Source organism: Enoplosus armatus, chromosome 13 (assembly GCF_043641665.1).
Source record: "Enoplosus armatus isolate fEnoArm2 chromosome 13, fEnoArm2.hap1, whole genome shotgun sequence".
Classification (NCBI taxonomy): domain Eukaryota; kingdom Metazoa; phylum Chordata; class Actinopteri; order Centrarchiformes; family Enoplosidae; genus Enoplosus; species Enoplosus armatus.
The window spans coordinates 15684481-15704327 of record NC_092192.1 but is presented as its reverse complement, the minus strand read 5'-3'; the positions used below and the strand labels follow the sequence as shown (position 1 = coordinate 15704327).

Genomic DNA, 19847 nt, shown 5'->3' with positions numbered 1-19847 from the left:
CACCTACGGGGAACACAGATGAGCTCGCCCCTGAGAAAACAGTCAGGAGTACGATGAAACACTACTTTTAGCCTGAATGTATATTTTTTCTCTTTGTCCCGCGTGTGGAGTAGCTGTGTGTGCTGAGCCGTGAGGGTATTTGAACTGAAAGTAAGTATCTTTTTTAGGCCTAAACTGGACGCATATTTCACTCCTCTGTCGCAGCGTTGCCGAGTAAAGATTGTCCAGCTGCAGATTTCACACCACCGAGGCACAAACACCTGGATACTGTCGGTGTGATAGATGAATACAGATGTCACTTTCCGGTGACATTTGTGGCGTAGTTTCGTAAATTGAAGTGTATTTTTTGTGTGTAATGCGGCGCTGTAGGAAACAAGGGAATGGGTGGAGACGACAAAACTTAGCCTTCAGCATTTTCAACCTCCAAAGCCAGAGTAACCTTGATATCCGGAGTGTTAAAACGACTTCACAGCTACACCTCGGTGGTGTTTAATTTTAGAGAGTGTCAGAAAAAAACGTGTTGTGATGGTGCAGTAGCACACCGTACAAACCTACACAAACTCCCATCAACTCTCCAAAAAGAGGCAAAAGTGCGCGTTTTCCTTCAATATTGTATTTTAAAACACGTTATAAAGCTTGTGACTCCTAGCGAGTGTTTACTGTAATGGGTTAAAAATGTGGTAAAACGCTGAATCATAAAGAGTCCCTATCTTTAGCGACAATTGTGCAGATTCGGGGAAATCCGATTTGTACCAGCGCCTGCAAGAGTTGACTCAGCACTGTTGTTTTAGTCATGCAGGAATATATGACAAAGATTCAGATCCTGTGATTTGTTTCAGAGTCTGGTATCACATATTCAGCGCTGCATGTATTTATAGACCCCATGCATATATTGTTTGTACAATATCAGGTGAAGTATGCAAATAATATGCAAAACATAACTTTCCCCTACAGCAGAGAACATGAACATTTGCATAGGCCAGGCTAATCTATAGAAAATGACACCTTTTTAATCAATATTACAGACAAATTAGCTACACTTGAGGGGCAATTACTTTAGCTTATTAACATTTTATAAATTACAATCATAATGTACTTCAAGCAGAATAATGAATGAATCAGATCATATTCAGATATGTGCAGTGTAGTCGTGGTAACTCTGAAACATTGCAAAAGAAACTGTTAAATGGAGCCAGTTCTGTGATGGTTAGACGCTTTTTTTTTTAAACAATAACTTTACTAATCTCAATCACCTTGTTTTACTGACCTCTGGTTAAAGTTTCAAGTCTGTTTCATGGTCAGAGATGCTCTGTTTCACCTGTAACCACACCCAACACCCAACAGTGATGTAAGGGGGTACTGACCACACCCTGAGTACACCTCTACATCATCGCAGCAAGGTGAGGACTTCAACAATTAGAGGTCAGCAGTAAAAACTAGATTTTCAGCTGGTGTCAAGTTGCTCTTTAAAGCCACTTTGTGTAGTATTGTCATGTGATTATAATCTCCTTTAAATAATCCTGATGGTATGTGTTTTTGTTTGTTGAAAAATTAAGACAATCCCGATGAAAACTGGTGCATTGTGTGAGTTGCTTGATCTTTCTCAATATCCCCATCTGTCTAAATATCTCCAGCTGCATTCCCCTTGTGTCTTCCTATAAAACCACTGGGTGTCACTGAAGTCAGAAATCTCCATATCCTTCATACAGGGGCTTTAAATCATCTCATGGCCATGTCAGTCATTGCTGTTGGCAACATTAAGTGGTAACTGATCCAGGACCACTGATACACACACTAAGATTTATGCTCATATGACTATTTGGTGTGTAAGATGTGGCTTGGCTTTCAGTAAAAGCACTTTCTTTGGGCCAATTTGGCTCATGTTGTAGAGGACCCTGGGTGGGCGTAGTGTAGTATTTCACAGGTAGGAAACCTGAGTGAATAGTGTAGACAAAGTTTCACTGCAACAAAACTAAAAACAAGAAAATCTTGTCAAGTCCAGACAACAACACCAGACTTCTCTGCTTTAGAGGGTAAATATAACTTATTTCCAGATCAATCTGCTGTGGTCTGTATGAAATGATTGATCTCAGTTTTACATTTGTTGGATGAGTATGTAGTTTTCTCATGTATGCCAGTGTAGCTACTGCACATTATGTATGCTTGGTGGCAAGTATGAGCTACTTCCTGTCATCATAGTACTCAACAGACCAAACAGGCTTATTTGGCAAAGTATTGTTTTGCCAACATATCCGTCTCAACAAGCAGCAGGAAGAAAACTTAAATGACAGGGTTCAAGGTCAACTTACATGGCTGAATGGCCCAAAGAGATCTGTGATTATAAGTGGAAACAACAACAAAATGCATGGAAAACATCTGGTCAAGATCAGTCTTAATGGGAATTCTTTTATGTTCTTCACCAGATGATGGAAACACAGGAATGTCTGCCTCATGTAGGAAAAGCAGAATACAACATAACACTTCAAATAGGAGACTTGTTATGAAGGAAATAACTGAGATAACAAAGCAGCTACTTAAGATATTCTTAAAATGTAACAGGCAGTATTTATTTTACAAGCCATTTTAAGCCTATGGATGTACAGTTAATAACTTCAAACCTCAAATATGACCAGTGTATTCTCTAATCAGTAATCAGTCAATTGACCCATATCATCTGAATTTACTAAATATGAGGGACAGCCTCTTGTTACTGAGTTGCTGGTCATTATCTCAGCTTAAATGCTCTTCTCCTGTCTGTTAACATCTCCTCCCTTGTGACTGTGTACTTTTAAAAAGCAAATATTTTGTACAACCAGTAATATGTGCCGCACTGGGGGCGGATTTACAAAGTACCAAGTTGTGTCTCAAAATCCTGAAGTTTCCTCACAGCTCGCTGTTGATGTTTTCAAACTCAACTCCTGACTGTGTAAAGTTACACTACATCAGAAATGTGCTGGGAAGAAACTTTGGCATTTGTGGTCACCATAGGGTTCTATAACAAGGTCAGAAGGTGATCCTTTAAACTTAAACATTTTTAGTGAGATGAATGATCCCAGAAAGACTGTTGATTGTTTTATTGCGTCTATCGCTTGTCCTTAGTTTTTTATTGCCACTACTCATGTCTTTAGATGCTGCCAATAGCCCTTGGCTATTATAGTACAAGTGTACCCACCCAGTGTTCAGTACTGCGCCTGCCTTTACCTGCTTATTACTGTCCACGCTCTTGTGTAGTTTTCCCTGGGAAACACACTATGGCAGATGGCAAATACATTTGCCTAATAGGTTTTCTTGAATGCACCATAAAGTTGATTTAACATAAGCAAATGTACATACAATTAGTAGGTTTTAGCCAACATTGGTTGGTTGACATATTTGTTACTTTTTATTTTACAAAATTTACCATTCAGTCCATGTGACACAATTTGGCAAGTTTTTAGTGGAAACATTTCTAATTGGCTGGCTATTTCACGTAGTGAGGTCGTAGTGAAGTGTCACACATCTTCCTGACCAAAAATACACTTTATTTTTACACTCTTTCCTTTTTTGTACTGCAACTGCTGCACAACAATTTCCCTCTGGATAAATAAAGTTTATCTGATCTTAAACTAATATTAGGAAGCCTAAATAATAGATGTTAGTAGAGGCACAACAAAGCTCAAAGTTCAGTGATAATGCTGAAGTTACTCAAAAAGATCATATACAACAATAGTTGCAACACTTTCCTTTTCCTTTCATTATATTTCAAATCTATAATTGAACACTGAATTTTGCTCTGTTGTTTTCTAACTCAATCTATTACACACTGCTGGTCTTTTTTAGGATTTAGTTTGTGTGATGTTTCATCCTCAGCTTCATTCCCAAACACTCTCTCTCTCTCTCTCTCTCTCTCTCTCTCTCTCTCTCTCTCTCTCCCCCTCTGTCACGCACACATGCACACGCACACATTTTCCCTCCGCTTTGCCTTGTTGTCCAGGAAACATCCACCCACTCACTATACAAAAGGGTTCACACACACCCTTTTCTCACACTGGTCGCTGTGTCCTCTAGACTTCTCGTATGTCGATGGCCTGATCAGCAGGTAAACACCACAAGATGCCTGCGGTGTATGAGTGCTCTCTGTTTTTGGCGTTTAAACAGTGGTACTTCTAACATTACAGAGTCTGTTGTTGGCTGGTGTGCTTCTTGTGGGATAATGATATGTCGATCTCCTCAAGGATTAGATTCACTTCAGGAAGCTGATTGAACTCTCGGATTATTGTGTCATTGTCACATCTGATTCTTGTTTAGCTACTTTGACAGCAAACAACTGCTGGCACTGGTTCAATCCTTGTACTACTGCTGCTTTTACAACTACTACTGCAACTACTACTACTAGTGTTGCTGTTGCTACTGCTACTCAGTACAGCTAATGCATCTGATACTGCAGCTGCTACTATTACTATATACTACTACCACGACAATTTATGTAACTACTGTTACTTTGCAAATACTGCTGCTGCTACTCCTGCTTTTGCTGCTTCATCTATTGGTGTTATTTTTAGTTCACTCACTACTGCTGCAAACTACTGCCACTATTCATAGTAGCAGTAGTAGTACTGATAGTACCACTACTTTTCCTCAATGATTACTACAAGCATGGGTTCACAAATCCACTGCTTCAGATAGTAAAAGAGAAATGACTTAAGCCATATTTTTTTCTAGTTTTAAAACACCATACAGCCATCTAAACTATAGCTACATTAGGATACATGAAAGTGCTTCAGTGAATATAAAATAATTCTTATCCAATTAATGCAGATAAAACCTTAAACTTGCAGTCTGTGGAGTTGCAACATTGTAAATTATGCTGCTGCCTGCATAATATGGCACTTTTGCCTTTACTGGAATACTGAATCACTTCACTGTGATGAAATACTGTGAACTTCAAGTTTGTGACTTAATCTTAATCTGCTTTATGAAGAGATTGGTCTCAGTTATATATGCTTACTGGTGAGAATGTGGACTGTAAATGTAAAACCTTTCTTTTGTCTTTGCACCAGGGCAGCTGGTATTTGCAACAACAGTGCGATGGCCAGTCCAGAGGATGTGATCGAGCCAATGGCTCAAAGCTCGACAGCCCAAAACCTGGCCAGAAGGCGCTTTTCGCACGACAAGCACAACCTGAGTCCAGACGAGATAGATGGCCTCATGTCCAGCAGTGGTACGAAAAACATTCCCTTTTATAAGTACATGAAACTGTCATGAATTGAACCTCAAATGATTGGATCAGAAGAATTTCATTAAAATGTTCTAATCAAATCACAGAGGGGCGTCCTTTCCTTGTGGTGCATCATCTTCCTGAAATAAAAGAGCAGGGTGTACCTTACTTAATGCCTGGTACCCCTATTACCTGCAGAGTGGACAACACAGAGAAGTACACTACTCGCTCAAAGGTACTTCTGTTATGTTTTTTTTAAATTATATATGGAAAACCATTTACATTTTTTCTTAAAAAAAGATACTAGTATTTATAGAAAGCTTTACATGACACATTTAACTTTAATTAGTCACTCTTTATATCTGCGATCACATCTGATTTCACTGTTATTTTCAAGCCTGTTTGAACTTTGAGTAGTTTGTTTTGAGCTAGCTGTTATATTAACCTACTGTTGTTGAGGTATTATATTATTCTGTATGGAACCAGAGAAGCACCACATGTTGCATTTTATTACGAAGTAACTCACCAAAACAGTCAGTTTGCATGTTTCTCTTCCAACTTTGTATGATGGAGGGACATGCACAGTCCAAAGACATCCATGTCAGGGGAATTGGAAACTCAAAATTGTCTTTGTGTGATTGTGTTTTAAACAGGTCCACATGTTAACCATGTTACTTATTACTTATGTGAAGAAAATTAACATTACATTACCTGAACTGTTCAGTGTAGATCACTGATATGGAAGAGCTACCTCCTGGTTCAACCCTGATCTACTGCGCTAGCAGTTTTACAGTGCAATGGACGACTATAATGGACAATTTGGGTGTTTTAACTTTCATTTTTAATTTGCAAATAAGTGGTTTAGAGATAACCTCTTGAACCTCAAACCTCTTGTGTTTCTTGCTCTATTGGACATTGAGGCTAGTGGTGTTACCCAGATCTCTGCAACAACATTTCTTAGAAAATGGTTTAAAAAAAGGTTTATTCAAACAGTCTTTAGTGAAATAAGAATGTGTGATGTGATAAAGTTAAAACATAAGTAAGTAATTTAAAATTCAGTGAATGCTATTCTGTCATCTGGCTTTCTTCAGGATTTTTCTCATTTTATACCATCCTGCTTATGTACATCATTTGAATAATGTCCCTCCAGGTCCACGTAGGCACCCTGTACACAGTGCGACTAACACATGGCCACTTCCACTGGACAGTGAAGAGGAAGTACAAGCACTTCCAGGAGCTGCATCGAGACCTCTACAAACACAAGATGATGCTTCACCTGCTTCCTCTGGGAAGGTTGGTGTACCAATCTGTTTGTCTTAATCATGCAAATCGTACTCTCACTCTGAAAGATACGCAATCGAAATCAGACTGATGGCTTGCTTTGAGTTTTTATTGTCAGAATTCAGTATTTTGAATATTCAAATTTTTTCTCGAAGGTTTGCAAAGGAGAGGCAGCAGCTGAGAGCCATGTCAGAGGAAATGCCCAGCCTACACGGGACTGAACGGACTAGAAGGACCTCCAGCAAAATGGTATCAAACAAACCAGTCAGATACATATACAGTATACTTTTAACAACCCCTTCAAATACACACACATGATGTGCGCAGAAGTGTTGTTGTGGCAAGATTTTAAAATGTATTTTATTTCACAGACATTCTATTAATATCACAAGAACATACTGAATGTATTTTGTGAGTGCCACTTTTTTGGTGGAAAAAAAAGACATCTTTTTATTGTTTTCATGCCTGACAATTATTGAAAATTATAATAATGATAATACTACTGTATGGTCTGCAATGGCAGTTTCATAAAATGTGTACAGTTTCAGGCAATCCACTGACTCACTTGTACATGACTTTGACTGCTGTGTGTCGAGTTGCATTTCAAAGTTGTGTAACTTTTATTTATATTATATATAACTTTTAATTTATCTGCTTTTCTTTTGCAGAAATACCTTGAAGAGTACCTGAATGGTCTGCTGGAGAACGTATTCTGTAGGAATGATCACAGCATGGTAATAGTAATTTAAAACAAAGTTACACATACACACATGCAAAGTGGATTTCATGTAGTGTGACAGCGTTTTCTCATCTACCCTTTTTTAGCTGGAATTCCTCTCTGTCGGTGCTCTCTCCTTCGTCACTGATCTTGGACCCAAAGGCTTGTAAGCAAACTTCTTGAGAGTGTGTGAGACCCAAGGAAAAGTGGGGTCAAATGACTACGTGCATGATAGAGATTTATTGTGAAACATGTGTCATCTTTTCTCAGGGAGGGACCCATCTTCAAGAGGTCGGGGGGCCACCGGATCCAAGGCCTGAACTGCATTGGCCATCATCAGTTCTGTTTCCGCTGGTCACGGCGCTGGCTGGTGGTGAAAGACTCCTTCCTGATGTACATGAACCGAGACAACGGCAGCATCAACTTTGTGCTGCTGTTTGACCCTGAGTTCAAAGTGAAAGTGGGCCGTGCTTACACAGACACCAAATATGGAGTCTGCATTGAGAACTTCACTCGGTAGGTCAGCTGTGTGTTTGCCTACGCACTGAGAGCTCCAGTGTATTGCATATGTTTATGCCTGGGGTTATGTAGGCTTTGTGCTTCATGCACGCCTGTTTGTTTTTGTTCAGGAGTCTGATCATCAAATGCAGCAGCTATCGACAGGCTCATTGGTGGAGTCATGAAATCAACCGGCTGGCAGAAACCTGCGACTTTCTCAAAGTGCAACGCTTTGAGGGGTTTGCTCCACCACGGGAGAACACGCTCACTAAATGGTCAGATTTATAGTCCATCTGAGATTTACAACTATCTGTCCTCAGATTTCATCCTCATTTGCTAAACCTTCATGATTCATATTGTATTTGTTTGAAGGTACGTGAATGGAAGGGGCTACTTTGCAGACCTGGCTGATGCTCTTGAACAAGCCAAGGAGGAAATCTTCATCACAGATTGGTGGTAAGTGTCAGCAACATCGGAATTTGGTGAAAGAAAAAGTTGTACCACTGAAATATTTTATCGCATATGACATGGATTTCTAATGTGAATAATGTAAAAAAAAGCGTTTTGTGTCTTGTCTCTCAGGCTCAGCCCTGAAGTGTTCCTAAAGAGACCAGCGACTGATAACTACTGGCGCCTGGATGAGATACTCAAACGCAAAGCAGTAGGGATTCTCTCTGTCTTGTTCTTCTCCTTTATACCATTTAAATGATTTTCAAATTTCATGTTACCTGTGCTGATCATTTTTTCAAATGGCATCGCCTCTCTTTGAACTTTTTCCTGCAGGAACAAGGAGTCAAAGTCTGCGTTCTGCTGTACAAAGAGGTGGAGCTAGCACTCGGCATCAATAGTGAGCACAGCAAGAGGACTCTTATGAATATGCACCCAAACATCAAGGTCTGTCCCATGGCCAGATCATTTGATATACAGACTATGGTTGCACAATAAGCAGGGGCCTCATCTCATGTTTTCAATTTTAACCCCTTACATCCATCAGGTGATGCGGCATCCTGACCATGTGTCATCTGTGGTGTTCCTGTGGGCTCATCATGAAAAGATGGTGGCCATTGATCAAACAGTAGCCTTTGTGGGGGGGATTGACCTGGCGTTTGGGAGGTGGGATGACAACCAGTACCGGCTAACTGACCTGGGTTTGACAGAGACGGCCAACAGTGTAACCGAGGAGGAGCCCAAAGGAGATACAGGAGTGAGAACGTGTTCAAACTGTCTTTTTTGCTGCTTGCTGTTTGCCACTGATTAATCATGTATAATATGTTCACAGTAGTTCATGAACCAGTGTGCTTTCAATGTGTCAGTGGATGTCTCTGTGAACCAGGATAATGGTGCGGTAGATGGGCCAAAACCGTCTGAACCAGATAATCAAGCAGAGCAGGACCCCGAGGATCTGACCAGCAACACTAAACTGTGGCTTGGCAAAGACTACAGCAACTTTATCAGGAAAGACTGGGTCCAACTGGACAGACCGTTTGAAGGTATGTTATCTAAATCTCCTTCATATCACTCACACAACACACACACATTCAAACACACTGAGAGGCTCTGAACAGGAAGCTGAATGGATTGCTTTTTACATTTTTTCAGATAATATCGACCGTACTCAGGTTCCTCGCATGCCATGGCGAGATCTGTCTGCAGCTGTTCACGGCAGTGCTGCCAGGGATGTGGCCCGCCACTTCATCCAGCGCTGGAACTTCACCAAGGTCAGACTCAAAGGGAACTTCTGTCTTTTTAAAGCTACCTGGGTTTTATTGTCATAGTTTTGGCCTGAATATGTATACAATAGCATAATGTTATAAACATCCTCATCATTTTAGAGACTGGAGAGCTCTGCTGGAATCAGCTTTACAAATGAGTCTACAGATATACAAGCTTCAGGTGGATTTAGCACATCTTATACCACAACTATCCTAAGCAGTTATTTGGAGGTGTAAGTAAAGTAAAAAAAAGTTGGAATCTGTAGGCTGTTCTGCTATGTTATGTTATGCGAACCTACTGGGATTATTGGCCTCAACTACAACAATATGCCTCGGATAGTAAGGAGTAAAATAAACTTAATTTAACTTTGTAGGAAACATGACTAATAGGAAGGTTAGGTTACATTTGGCCTTCGTTCATTTGTTTTGTCTTCTCTAGATCTTCAAAAACAAGTACAAGGACGAGTTCTACCCTTACCTTCTTCCCAAGTCCCACTGTACTGCTGACTCGCTCTCATTCACTGTGCCTGGGTCCCAGAAGGCCAAAGTGCAGGTATTCATGCTTCAGACATTCACCAAAGACCAAGTCACTATCTGCAACACCTGTGCAAAAATCTCTGTTTGATTTCATTAAGGACTCAGAAGAAATCGGTATGTGAATCTTAGAATCAAACTTTTGTCTTTGCCCCCTGAACAAGAAAGAGTATTATTATTTTATCAAGTTACCATATGTTATTTTCAAAATCTTGATAAACTGATATATAGGTCTATTAAGACTATTATATTGGCTACATGCACTAAGCGAACAGAACACAAATGTATCAAAAGTCTTTGAGCCAGATGAAAGCTCAGAGATTGTGTTTTCCTGTGGTTGTTGTAAGTTATAGTGCTCGTCTTGTCACAGCGCCATTTTCATTTCTCCTCATACATGAACTCACAACACTGCCAGGTGCAGTTATTTTGGGTAGCGTAGTGCTTTTCAGCCTTTACACATACATACAGTCTCTTAGGCTGTTCCCATGTGATGTTAGTGTTCCACATCAATCAGACTTTCTTTCTATTCACCATGGGTGGCAGCTCTGTCGCAGAACAGTGGCCAGTTGTAAAACAAGCTCACCAACCATTGAAGAGAACACCAGAGAAAGGCTTCACACTAGAGCCAGCCAGAAACCAGAGTGTCCAGCACAGAAAATCAACCTTTTACAACACAGAAAAGAACCATAATATTTATAGTATGAATTAATGTACATGTGGGAAAGGGATTTCTATGTTCCACCGGGATGTTTAAAGATGTCCGGTAGTCATAGAGGGCTACATGGTATTTGCATATATTTTGCATTTATAACAGAAACCAAGCTGCTGATCATCTCTATATTATTTTGGGAAATTAGTGAAATGTAATTACTGTAAACAAACAAGACCATTACCAAGAAGATTGAAGGCTCCCACTGGCTCTTACTCTTTGTGACACCAAGCAGGAAATCAGATGGATTCCTTGACAGTACAACAAAGAGACACTGTTCTGGCTTTTGAAGTGCAGCTAAAAGTATTCAGAGTTTTTTTTTTATAATGACAGATGGTGGAACAAGAGTAAAAAAAATCACTTCCAACATGTTTGTCCTGTCCTGGCCAGAGAAAACAAGTGCACTGCCAGAGACGGGGAGGGAGGACAAGCAGAAGCATCTTATTTGCAACAGGCTTCATGGGAAATGTGGTCCCACATTATGAAGAACACAGTTTATCATTCTCACTCTTAATCTAATATTAAAACCGTGCTACTGATGCTACATGTAGCAACTTTGTAAAGATGCAATACAAGTTTTTTGTCCATTAGAGGACATAATTATTCTCAAACAAGCGGACAAACACAGACCTGCCATATTAGTTAATAAAGCCGTGAGGAAACAATAAAGGTAAAATAGTGTGAAACATTTTTGGTCCCAAATATTTTCTTACTGTCAGAAAAAATATTTTCTCTCAACATCATATGCTACGATGTACGAAGTGTTCAGACAGTGAGTGTTGGGTAACAATAGCTTTTTGTATGTGTGTGTGTTGTCTTTTTATTGTCTATTGTAGGCGGTGGCCTGTAACCTTAACCCTTGCACCCTATTATCCCGTAACGTTCCTATCAGGTTTTGTTGATCCCTTATTCAGGTTTCAGGGACAGTGCCTCAGTTGTCACGCTCTGTGTTAGAGCTGTGGAGCTTATAGAGTGTCCCTCTCTGTGAAGAAGTTAATGCAAAGAACAAGCTGAATGCATCACTAACTTAAATTACTAGGTTTCTGTTTTGTTTCAAGTACAATACAGCTGAGTCTTTAAAAAGTGCTTTTACAACATGTGTGTATATATATATATATATATATATATATATATATATATACTGTATTTATATGTGTATAAGTGGTAATACTGTAATTCCTGTGCTACACTTGGATGTTAAGGTTTATTTGGTGAAAACAAGGTAATATGATGTGCAAAGAAGACACAGTTAATGAACTGATTGCACATACTTTAGTAAGTAGATTGAGTTTTTGAGTATTAAACCCTTAATACTAGAGGATGTTTTTCTCCATTTAACTTCGATAGTTTCTTATCCAACCATGAATATTTAATAATATAAACATTTACTTTGAGAAACACTGTAATTGTGGCAGAAATGAGTGTACTAAAGGCAAAAATATAAGCTATTTCATTTGAAATGTGGTGAAATGATGCACCATAAATATAATAATGTGCTTCCAATGACAGAGAAAGTTGAACAAAGAACACCATTATTCCGATGTTAAAGTTTTGACATGTCTTTGTTTTAGGTGTTGCGCTCAGCTGATCGTTGGTCTACTGGAACCTGTGAGAGCTCGATCCTCAACGCCTATATCCACACCATCGAGAACAGCGAGCACTACATCTACATCGAGGTAATGCAGGAATGATAACGTCTTTCTATGCTTTTTGGTGATTAGTTTTACATCTCAACATTTAAACAGACAGATCTTGTCAGAATCATGGAAGCCTGCTGTGTGTTGGGCTCCCAAATTCTTCCTTGTGATTGCAGTGATACAATCAAAGGGCAGACATGGCAAAAAATGTCACTGTAACCTCAAATCGTTTTAGTAGCGTCACCTGGGAATTAAAGAATGGGTTCTATTTTGTATAAAAATGAATTTAATATTAATATACATATACTATACATTGGCCTCCCTTTATTTCTGATGTTTCAGCACATGATTCTTACTTACTTACACACCATTTGGCACATTTTCCGTAGATTAGATTCTAAAGCCAATGTGTTTCTAGGTGGTGTCATGAGTCTGAATTGAATCACAGCTAGGTCCCCTCCTTGCCAGCTACCTGCCTGCTTTAGCCCTCACCTCATACCGAGCCACCATCTGCCTTCTCTCTGCCCTCAGAACCAGTTCTTCATCAGCTGTGCCGATGGGAAGACCGTCCATAATGGGATCGGCGATGCGATTGTGAAGAGAATCTTGCGTGCACACAGGTCTGGTTTGAGGGATCTAACCAGATTTATGTGGCGCTTCATTCATTTTATATACACACATTCTTGAACCTTGAAGTTATAAAGCAGATTTTCGTAAAATCTGTACTCAAAGTGGCTTAAAACATTTTTAACAAAGAACAAAGAGGAGTACATTTCAGCATTTACCTTTATGACTGAAAGACCATAGTCCTCTTGTAGACAATGTACATGTTGACATTGTGTCTTCTTGCAGAGAGCAGAAGAAGTACAGAGTGTTTGTGGTGGTTCCTCTGCTTCCTGGATTTGAGGGAGACATCAGTGCAGGAGGTGGAAATGCCATCCAAGCTATTCTGCACTTCACTTACAGGTGAGAGCCTTTTTCCCCCATCATCATTCTGCACTCAACCCACAGACCAGAACAAGCTCTACAACTTACAACAACCACAGGAAAATACAACTTCTGAACTTTCATCTGGCCGAAGACGTGTTTCCAATCATGAAGTTGTGGTTGATATAGATTTTTCTCGGCTCTGTCACTGACAATCATGTGGATCAAGCTGCGTGCCAGGGAGACCTTTTCTGTTTATACATTTTTATTCTGTTTGTTCGATACATGTAGCTAATATAGTCCTAATAGACCGATATATTTATGTACTAAATGCAAAAGTGGAGGGTTTGCTCAAATTTAATTGAAAGAATATTCTACTCGTTTGACTGTTGTGTATTAAACAAGTAATTGTTTAAGTTTGATGTGAATGTTATTCCCAGAAGTATACTCACTGAAAACATTCTGTTTACCAAGATTATTGTTTCATTATTATTTTTATGACTTATTGTTATATTACTGTCCTATATTGTGTTAATTACTTAATTTGAATGGATTCTTAATGTCCTAGGACCATGTGCCGAGGGGAGCACTCCATTCTGTCAAGACTTAGTGAAGGTGAGTTTTCTGTCACTTATCTGCTTTCTTTTCAACCAAAAAATCCACCTGACATCTCCACCTGTTTCCTCTCTAACATGTGTGTCTCTCTTTCTCCTGGTGTTGCTCCTTTAAACTGAAGCTACTGGTACTAGGTATCTGCCCACCTGTCTTCATCCTTGACTTGTCCATATGTCTATGTGAGTTTCTTAATAAATCTTCATTGTATTTATCTCTTGTGAATACTGTTTGTCCCCCAGTTGAGGACCAGTGGACGGAGTATATCACACTCTGTGGCCTGAGAACACATTCCCAGCTCTCCCAGTCGATTGTCACAGAGCTCATCTACGTTCACAGCAAGACCCTCATAGCTGATGACCGCTGCTATATCATTGGTGAGTCACCGCTGGCACAAACTCATTCAAAGACATTTTGACCTTGAGTCATCATTGAGCTCCTTGACAAAATAGCTAATCTCCTTCCACAAAATTCAGACATGCGTGACAGGAGTGCTGACTTCTGTATGTTTCATGTATTTCAATGTATTTTATGCTTTTAATGAAGCTATGAAACTACAGTGTATTTTAATCAATACATTTTAGCTACAGTTAATAGCGCCTTTCGAAACTGACAAATATAACTGTGATAAAAATAAGATAAGATGAAAAAATATGAAAGTGAACAAATATATGGACATTTATTTATAAAAATTTATAATTAAGAGAATGACATTTAATATTTACAAGTGTAAGCTCCTTAAGTAGGGTGTACTAACGCACAGTGACCCGCAGATAGCAATATCAAGTAATGAAGGACAATGCGCAGTATGAATATTGAAAAGCTGCACAAATAACAAGGATCTTATTTTGTGTATTTCAGTAGCCTTAAAGTTATAATCTTTAAGATTTTCATGAAATCAAACTGCAATTTTGATACTAATTATGGTCATTTTTCCAGTGAGTCATTCGATGCATTTGCATTCTGTAATTACCTCACTGTATAGTAGTTTTCATTCTTGGCGGAGTCTTCCTTTCCCACTCTAGATTCAAATTGCCGCCACGTTCACTGATATCAGACTCACTGTTTACTGTTTATTCTCTTTATGCTATATTGGAGCTGTATTAAGTTACTGCTAATGCAAACATAACATTTCCTGCTGCTGCTCTTTCACCATCAAAAGCATTCAACTGGCAAGACATGGGGTGGCCTTTATTGTGAAGCATTCACTGGAAATACAATGTATTTGTGACCACATAAGAATGGCCTGGCCTGAAATCTTTGGTATAATAACTTTAAAGCAACATTTGTTGATGTTAAACCAGGTTGAAACAGTGAAACTGGTTACTGATAGTTGCGTCATGCGTTGAATTCTGGTTTGACAAGAGTGATGCCTCTGAATGGACAGATTGTAAGTGCTTGTACTTTCCACATGTGTTCCAGGATCAGCCAACATCAATGACCGCAGCATGCTGGGCAGTAGAGACAGTGAGATGGCAGTGTTTGTGGAAGATGAAGAGCGGGTCCCATCCATCATGGGAGGGGAGGAGTACCAGGCAGGACCCCTCACACTAGCTTTGCGCAAAGAGTGTTTCAGGTCAGGACAAAATATGTTGCTCCTGAAATGACATTCTGTAAGTGTGTGACCATGAGTGGTTACTACCTCTAGACATGATACAGTTTTAAAGGCGGCATATAACCTAATAAAAACAACAAGACTAGCTTAGTTTGCTATGTATTGGGAAGTGTCAGCTACCAAATGCAAACTGGCAACAAGTGAGAAACCACCTATGAACTTTTAAACCATATTGTGACAATCTACATCAACAGAGCCTTTGTGCTGTTTAAATGCACCGTGTGTGCTGAACTTTTGCCCGTTATTCATTTTCCCTTCCAGTGTTCTTGTTGGAGCTTCTTCAGACCCCAGTATCAATATTGACGATCCAATCAGCGATGATTTCTTCTTTTTGGCCTGGAATGCAGCTGCTAAACTGAATGCCACCATTTATGACAAGGTATAAATTAAACCAAAGATGGTGTATCATAACTCATGACATTTAGACTTGTTTTATTCCTAACACTAGCAGTGTGTAGTTTCAGTTTTCTAACCTCTGGTCTGTTCTGCGGTCCTACTGTGATACAGGTGTTCAAATGCCTGCCCTACAACACTGTCCACAACATGCGAGTCCTGAAGGAGTACTCCATCGAGGAACGCCTCTGCGACACAGACCCCGAGCAGGCCGTAGAGGAGCTGAAGGCCATCCGGGGGCTGCTGGTCCACTTCCCCCTGAGGTTCCTGTGTGAGGAGAACCTTCTGCCTCCACTGGGCACTAAAGAAGGCATGGCTCCTGTAGGACTGTGGACATAACCGCAGCTGAGGCCACATCAGACCACTACGTAATAGCTAAAGAGCTGCTGTACCACATGCTCCTCCTTGTAGTTCCAGCTCACCTAATGTTTAGCACAGTACACTAAAGTCGTTACAGCACTGGCACTTCAATGGCGACGAAGAGACATCACCTTAACACAATTTATTTGATCATTGATCATTGATGTTTTTTATATTGTCTCTTTGACTGACGATGGGCTAGTCTGAACATAACCACTGAAATGTACATTTTATTTGGAAATATATGATTATCAACCTGCACTGGCCAGTTTGTTCATAATGGCAATGTCTGCTTCGTAACTTCTACAGTACAATCTGAACTGCAGGGCTAGCGGTGGTGCACAACACACATAAATGAATGTATGAGTCAGGAGAGGCTTGCGAGGTTGTATTGGAAATCAAGCATCTCACGTGATCTGGGAACATAGTGTACAGTTATTGGTGCAAGGTTTTTGGGTGGGTGGGTGTCTCTGTCTCTCTCTCTGTCTCTTTCTCTCTCTCACACACTCGCTCTCACTCTCTCCCTCTGAGGCTTCACCTCTCACTGCAGTGCCAGCAAATCTGTCAGAACATTTGTGGTTGTTATGGTGACGGATATAAAGAGATGACTGGATTGTGGCTGAAATAAAGACTGGATAAGGCAGAAAAGGAAGAGAGTACTGATAAGAGGGATAACTTACTAAATCAGGATGGTACACTGGAAAAATGGAAGGTAATGATGTAGAAAGGGGACTGACGATTTCTGCGGAAGCAAAGTCATTTTCATAGTTTTGGATAAATGATCAGGTGGGAAAACAGTGGGAGGGAAAGAAAAGGAGGACAAGATAATCGAAGGGTGCTAGGTTGATTTACCGTTATTTGTTGCTTCTTTTTTTTTTAAGTCACCATGACAACCAAGTGAATTAGTACTTCATTGTGTGTCAGCAATGCAGAACAGAACATTCCACTGTCCACTTGGCTTTGAGAAAGCTGCGTGAAGCAGAGACACAGATACTTTGGTCACTGCATTTTTTTTTTTAGCTATTTCTGTCTTCAGGTGCCATAAAATGTCTTTCATATCTACCCTCTATTAATTTTCTTGCACCAGGCATTTGTTTAGGCGCATTACATTTAGCCATAACACTGTAACTGAGTGGTGACATAATGTGGCTTTCATGTCATTGATGCTGCATGATGGTTGGAGCATCATCAAGTCATATTTTTAATCTTAAGCCGCACAGAATTGTGGGTTTTGTTTGATGTAAAATCATGTCAGTTATTCCCTTGAAACCTGCTATACCCTTTACAGACCCATGAGGAACTGAGTGACTACTATTGAGCAATCTGGAAAAGTCTTGCATTGGAGAAATATGTAGCATCGGTGGTGAATGTAGACAGGCAACTACTGATTTGGAAATATCATGTTCGACAGAATGTACAGTGGATGCTGCCTTCCTCATGTAGAGAAACAGGACTTGAGTTACTTTTATGCGACAACAAAATGTGACCAGCATGTGGAAAATAAGGAAGTTCTGTAACCTGAGATTGAACACTTGGGCAAAACAATGCTACTTGGAGAGCTTGCGTACGTGTTTGAAGGTTTCTCACATGGCACACAGTCTTGCCAAGTTTTATCAGTGCCTCTGTAAAACACCTGTATCATATCAAGGTTTTTAGAGTATTTAGAGAACAACCAGACAAAAGAGAGGCAGACAAAAGGCAGCATGTGAAGTATGTGAATGGGACTTAATGTTTTATATTCTTAGCATTTAGGTGGTGTTCTCATTGGAATGTCCCTGTCCCATGTATTTAATTTCATAGTTCATAACCCAAAAAAGTGGAAAATGACAGAGCCAGTGAAATTGTACACACTGTTTCATAAGCTTTTGAGAAATGCCCACAAGTCAACAACATATCTGAGGTGGTTTCAGTGCAAACTTGTCTGTGAATGAGACAGATGACAAGTGTCCCACGTAATCGCCTCCTTGCTCTGTATGAAGCACCTTTCACAGAGGAGCCAGTAAAACCATCTGTGTTTAGAAATGGTGCATCGCTGGCGTCAGAATTATTCATACTTTCCTTTGGAAGATATTAAAAAGCCACTATGAGCCCTTGCACACTAGAAGCTGGGTATTTGCTAGCCTCTCTTATTCAGCACAAAATGGTTGCCTTCAGTGGTATTCTTTGTTTAAAGATTCCACAGAAATGTCTGTGATATACTGAGAAGTGACCTTATACTGTTTCTATCATGAATTCTATTTTTATTGGACTAATAGCCAGCATTACCAATATATTTTTATGTGTATATTACTAATAGAAACTTTTAACTCATCCCTATTATCCTTAACTGTCACCATGTGAATATGCAAGTCTGTAGATCTCAGTTATTACCTTAAAGTTGCTGATGTATAGGTTACTAACACTCAGGGGTAGAGAGATAATAAATATTTGTACTCAATCACTTAAGTACAGTTATGAACAACTTGTACTTTAAGGCATGTTACCTTTCTTGTTTCCTCAATAAACTTGTTTTTTATGGAATTTCAAAGTGAATATCTTCTTTTACTTTGATTTAAAGAATGGCCAACTTCCCATGTGCTATATAAGAATATCTAAATATGAAAATAAGGATACATTTTATGTAATGACCTGTCTACTTTTAATATTACAAAGATAATGTAATTCAAACTAAGAGGGGGAAAAAAATCCAAATTTTTGTGATATTGTACTCAATGGAGAGGTTCATATCTGAATATGTCCTTTGTTATCTGTGTGTTTTTGGCTCATATACTGTATTTTGATAGAGCATATCGGAGACTGAGTGGACATAGAGACTGAACATGTTTTACAGGAAATGGGCACTATTAACCACAAAAATGAAATCAAGTTTATTTTCTATGTGAATGTTGAAATGTTCAATAAAACACCAATGCAATCCCCTGGTTGCGGCCATATAATAGCACCAGTTTTTACTGACATACCAGATTGTTCTCTTGAGCTCTCGTGGACAGCATTGGAAGTGAATCATGCATTATTGACAAGCTTTATGATCTGCTGGAGATAAAGGTAGGCCTGCCTTAATGGAAAATTAGCTATAGCAATCATAAAGCTGTTAGTATGGTAGAGATATCAGAGCAATACCAAGAACAGGAAATGAGGTCACTTTAGACAACAATGACAAAAGACACACAAGTGATGTCATATTGAAGTGTGTTTTGTGGCTATTTTCAGGTAATTTAACTTTAACTTATTTATGGGGTGTGTTCACTGACCATGTAGGTCAGTGCAGGACAGTTATCAGAGGATGACCTCAGCTGTGCTGCTGAGGGCAGACAGAGGCAGTTGCGTAGGTTGAACTCCACTGTAATTGTTCAGGTAATTTGTCCCTGATGAAGCACCGTACCCTTGCGAAGGCGAAAACACTTGAGGAGTGTTGAGTGCAGCCAATCGTCAGTACAACCCCGCAAGACTACAACAAGGCTGGGAGAGGGAGGGAGCACTTGGGAAGCAAAACATGGCGAAATAACAAGTTTGGCTGTTAGCCGCAGTTTGAGATTGCACCGTATCTGTAGTGTTGGAGTACAACTACAAGTTCATACAATTTGGACGCTGGAGAACGACAGCAACGCTTAACTTTAAATAGTCGAGGGCCCCAGTTTATAAGTATTACGGTGG

At 39.6% G+C, this 19847-nt stretch overlaps 1 protein-coding gene across 1 annotated transcript; it reads left to right on the top strand.

The window, feature by feature from the left end:
• Positions 1–18695, top strand: pld2 (phospholipase D2). The gene is made up of 24 exons (XM_070917166.1): positions 1–150; positions 5040–5200; positions 5305–5432; positions 6348–6490; positions 6634–6727; positions 7147–7212; positions 7304–7362; positions 7467–7712; positions 7826–7969; positions 8067–8150; positions 8277–8355; positions 8478–8588; positions 8689–8898; positions 9028–9184; positions 9294–9412; positions 9846–9959; positions 12221–12325; positions 12818–12906; positions 13139–13252; positions 13782–13828; positions 14068–14202; positions 15248–15401; positions 15702–15819; positions 15948–18695. Exons 2-24 carry the CDS (start codon positions 5068–5070, stop codon positions 16170–16172), a joined length of 2874 nt encoding a protein of 957 aa, XP_070773267.1. The 5' UTR covers positions 1–150; positions 5040–5067; the 3' UTR covers positions 16173–18695.
• The last annotated feature ends 1152 nt before the right edge of the window (positions 18696–19847 follow it).

Coding starts and splice junctions, on each gene's coding strand:
- pld2 (XM_070917166.1), top strand. CDS start 5,068: ATGGCCAGTCCAGAGGATGTGATCGAGCCAATGGCTCAAAGCTCGACA. Junction 12,326..12,817: donor AGCACTACATCTACATCGAG/GTAATGCAGGAA, acceptor CTCTGCCCTCAG/AACCAGTTCTTCATCAGCTG. Junction 12,907..13,138: donor AGAATCTTGCGTGCACACAG/GTCTGGTTTGAG, acceptor GTCTTCTTGCAG/AGAGCAGAAGAAGTACAGAG.